The sequence below is a fragment of the Chenopodium quinoa genome, unplaced genomic scaffold, assembly GCF_001683475.1.
Source record: "Chenopodium quinoa cultivar QQ74 unplaced genomic scaffold, ASM168347v1, whole genome shotgun sequence".
NCBI classification, from domain to species: domain Eukaryota; kingdom Viridiplantae; phylum Streptophyta; class Magnoliopsida; order Caryophyllales; family Amaranthaceae; genus Chenopodium; species Chenopodium quinoa.
In genome coordinates, this window is record NW_018744072.1 from 950,689 (window position 1) to 955,054 (window position 4,366).

The window sequence follows — 4,366 nt, forward strand, 5'->3', positions numbered from 1 at the left end:
TTATGTATCAAGTTGAATCTAAAGCCCGGGAGATGAAACAGGAGGAACTTCTCCAAAATGTTACGGCTGCTGCTGAGGCTGCTAATAAGAAAGCAGCCGAGTTCGAGAAAAAGGCATCTAATGCCGAGCTGAAAATTAAGTCCCTTGAGGCAGACGTCCAGAAATTGACGGATGCTCAAAAGGGCTATGACGAGCTGAAGGAGGAGGCGGCCAAGGCCAAGAAAGAGCTTGCTGAAGCTCAAGAGGTCTTCAGGGGCAAGCTGGAGGCTGAGCAGACCCGCCTGATCGATGAGAATGAACGGGACTGTGAGGCCCGGATGAAGATGGCGTGGGGAATGCTCTACCCGGGACGAAGTACGCGTGCTTCGACTTGCGTTATAGATACGCGAGTGAAGTATACGACGCCCAAGTTCTCGGGTTGGACCAGCCGGCACCTTTTGACGAATGGGTGCGGCGGAGCTGGAGGAGGAAGAAGAAGAAGAAGTGCTGGCTAAGGGTGCTGAAACCCAAGGCCAGGCCATTGAAGCTCCCCCAGCCGGCGATAGCCAGCCGTCTGTTGACCAGCCTGAGCAACCTCAACCTTCGCAGCAGCAGCAGTAATTTTTTCTTTTTATCTTTTTGTTTCATCCCTGGCTTGTATGCCATGTAATATTTCAACTTTGTTTTTACCGGACCTTGATCCGGGTAACATTTATTGATATATATTAACCGGTACAACCGGTTTTCTCAAGTTATCTTTGCTTTCAATTCTTTCAATTTTTTGCAAAAATTTTACAACTGTTGGGTACGTCTGCCCCTGGACGGGTGCATGCTTCAAGTTGTTCCAACTTGGAGGAGGCAGCCGTCCATATTGATAACCGGCTGCATAAAAGCATTTGCCGGGTGCGAAGCCGTTTACATTGGTAATGCATAGATCCGCCTGTAGGGTCCTCAGATGAAAACCGGCTGCAGGGGCCTTTGGCTAGAACACCGCCTGTAGGGTCTTCAAAGGAAGACCGGCTACAGGGGCTGTTTGTAAATTACCGCCTGTAGGGTCTTTGAGTAAAAATCGGCTACAGGGCCTTTGGTAAACTACCGCCTGTAGGGTCTTTAAGTAAAGACCGGCTACAGGGGCTGAGCGTTAAACACCGCCTATAGGGTCTTCAAATGAGACGGCTAGGGTTTGTGCATAGTTATTGTTTATGGCTGTAGCGGATTACTACTTCGAGCCAAGCCGGATGTACTACGTCAAGACTTCTATTGAGTACAAGACCGGAGTACTATGAAAAGCGGATGTACACTTATACAACAGGATTACTATTATACAGGACGATGTACACTGAGTAAAGACCGGAAACTATACAAAGATTATATATACAAGAATTACTATCTAGTAAAGACGAATGACACTTGAGTAAAGACGATGTACACTTGAGTACAAGACGGATATATGAGTAAGAGGAGTATACGAGACAAAGATTAACTTATAAAAGAACATCAACAAGACCATGTAACTCTGAGTACAAACAATTATATATACAAGACGATGTACTACTTTGATACAGACTGGCTGTCTGTCCCTTTTCAACTTTATATTTTGTTTTTTTTATTCGCTGCCCTGTAAGGCTTCAAGATTTTAGACACCGCCTGTATCACCTTTGGGTAATAGGCGCCTGTATCTTGAATTCGAAGGATCATTCAACTGGCGCTGAGTTATGATCTCTTAGAACAATGTACCACCCGGATGGGAGATGCTCTCTTCGACGATTGAAGCCAAATTCAGATCGCCGGATGCCTGCCTTTTTGGACAGACGGTTTAAAGTGTTGAGGCATTTTATGCGCATGCCCCTGTAGGACTTTCTTTGAAAGCTGGCTACGTTGGGGCTCCAAGATTTAAAGCGTCGTCTGTATTACCTTTGGGTAATAGACGGCTGCATCTTGGATTTGGGGAATCATTCAACTGGGTGTTGAGTTATGATCCTAGAACAATGTACCACCCGGATGGGAGATGTTCTCTTTGACGACTGAAGCCAAATTCAGATCGCCGGATGTCTGTCTTTTTGGACAGACGGTTTAGTTTTATAAGTGCCCGGTTGCGTATTACGCATGGGTCTTTGAAGGATCTGGACGAGTATCCGGTTGTGCTTTGCACAATTACAAACAATTATATATACAAGTATTTAAACCAATAAATGCCGGCTGCGCATTGCACAGCTGCGACATGATACAAATTGAGAATAAAGTTTTTATTAATACTCTATTACAATTTATCAAAAGTAGTACTTTTTTAAGTTATCTACATTCCAAGTTCTGGGTAGCTGTCTACCGTCTGGAGTTTCCAGGCGGTAGGTGCCACCTCTGACTTCTTCAGTAATCCGGTAGGGCCCTTCCCAATTTGGGGTTAGTTTTCCTTGCTCATTTGCCCTACCGGTTGCCTCCATTTTTCCTCAAAACAAAGTCACCCACCTTTAGAGGCCGCTTGTGCACCCGTTTGTTGTGGGCTCTCGTCATTCTCAGACGGTATATCTCATGACGCAAGGCAGCATTGCCCCTACGCTCCGGGAGAGAGTCCAATGCTAGCCGCATGGCCTCCCAATTAGCCTCTTCGTCATAAAGCATGACTCGAAGTGTTGGCTCATACAATTCAATTGGCAGGACAGCTTCAGTGCTGTATGTCATGAGGAATGGAGTTTCACCGGTTGTCCCTTTCTCAGTTGTTTTGATGGCCCATAGAACATGTGGCAATTCATCTGCCCATAGACCACCAGCCTTTTCTATCTTCTTTTTTATGCCGTCTGAGATGAATTTGTTGAAGGCCTCAACTTGACCGTTTGCTTGAGGACGGCCTACGGATGCAAAGCAGTGGGCGATTCCTTGATCCCCTAGCCAACTCTTGAGTATCGAAGTTTCAAACTGAGGACCGTTGTCAAAGACCATGGACATAGGCACCCCAAACCGGGTGATAATGTTTCTCCATATGAAGGAGATGACGTCCTTTGTTTTTATGCCCTTGACCGCCTCTGCTTCCACCCATTTGGTGAAGTAGTCTACAGCCACTAAGATGTACCTACGCCCGCCTGAGGCTGGCGTGTATGGTCCTAAGATATCCATGCCCCACTTTGCAAATGGAACCAGGTTGTAGATAGCCGTCAGATCTGTTGCCGGACGGTGGATGAGCCGGCCAAATTTCTGGCACTTGTCACACCTCTTCACCAAATCCATGGCATCTGATTTCAAGAGTAGGCCAAAAGTATCCCTGCCGCCTGGCTTCTCTTGGCTAGGGACCTGCCGCCTATGTGCGATGCACAAAAGCCTGAGTGCAGATCTTCCAAGACCTCTTTTCCCTGTTCAGGGGTTACGCATTTTAAGAGCGGCTGGAGATATCCTTTCCTGAAGAGTTCCCCTTGGAACATTTCAAAGCTGGCTGCCCGTTTTTTTCAACAAGGTCGCCTCAGTAGGAGCATCCGGCAGGATGCCGTGTGCTAGAAAATTCCGGATGGGGTCCATCCAGGTAGAGCTTCGGTCTAGAACTCCAATGGGATCATGTTCAATACTTCTTTTTTCCATGACTTCCCAGAAGACTGACCTAGGCGTATCAGATGTGGCGGATGAGGCCAGTTTGGACAACGCATCCGCCTGGTTGTTTTCTGACCGGGGCACCTGACTCAGCTTGAATTCGTCAAGTGTCCCGGCTTCTTCTCTGACCGCCTGCAAATATTTGATCATTGCCGGATGGGTGGCTTCGAAGTCACCATTGAATTGGCTAACAATCAATTGAGAATCTGAGCAGGCGTCAATCTTTCTTGCCCCTGCTGCCTTACACATGCGGATACCGGCTAGCAGGGCTTCGTATTCTACCTCGTTATTCGAGGCTTGAAATTTGAACCGTAGTGCATATTCATAAGTATCCCCTTCCGGGGATTTGAAAATTACGCCTGCACCACAGCCGTTCATTGTAGAGCTCCCGTCTACATACACCTTCCAGACCTGATCTGTGCTATCCGGCTGGGGTGGCCTTGTCATTTCCACAATAAAATCGGCAAACGCCTGACCCTTCACTGCCTTTCTAGGCTCGAAGGTGATTTCTAAGCTTTGGATGGCGATTGCCCATTTCAGAAGCCTACCGGATGAGTCCAGCGTTGTCATTGGCCGCTTGAGGGGTTGGTCGGTATAGACCACCACAGGATGTGCCAAGAAGTATGGTTTTAACTTCTTGACAGCCATAAATAGAGCGAGGCCAAACTTTTCAACCGTGGGATACCGGAGCTCTGCATTCCGGAGGACATAACTTATGAAGTAGACCGGGAGCTGTGTGCCGTCTCGCTCAGCTAGGAGAACGGCACTGAGGGCATGATCCGAGGCGGCTAGGTACATGTACAACACTTCA

The 4,366-nt window shown here is 47.5% G+C and overlaps 1 protein-coding gene across 1 annotated transcript in view; it reads right to left on the bottom strand.

Annotated features, from left to right (window-relative positions):
* Positions 1-1,222: 1,222 nt before the first annotated feature.
* Positions 1,223-4,366, bottom strand: part of LOC110691285 — a 6,717-nt gene continuing 3,573 nt past the window's right edge. Inside the window, exon 6 of the mRNA XM_021868207.1 lies at positions 1,223-1,336. Within this exon, the coding sequence (XP_021723899.1) occupies positions 1,223-1,336 (114 nt within the window). The remainder of the gene's footprint in view (positions 1,337-4,366) is intronic.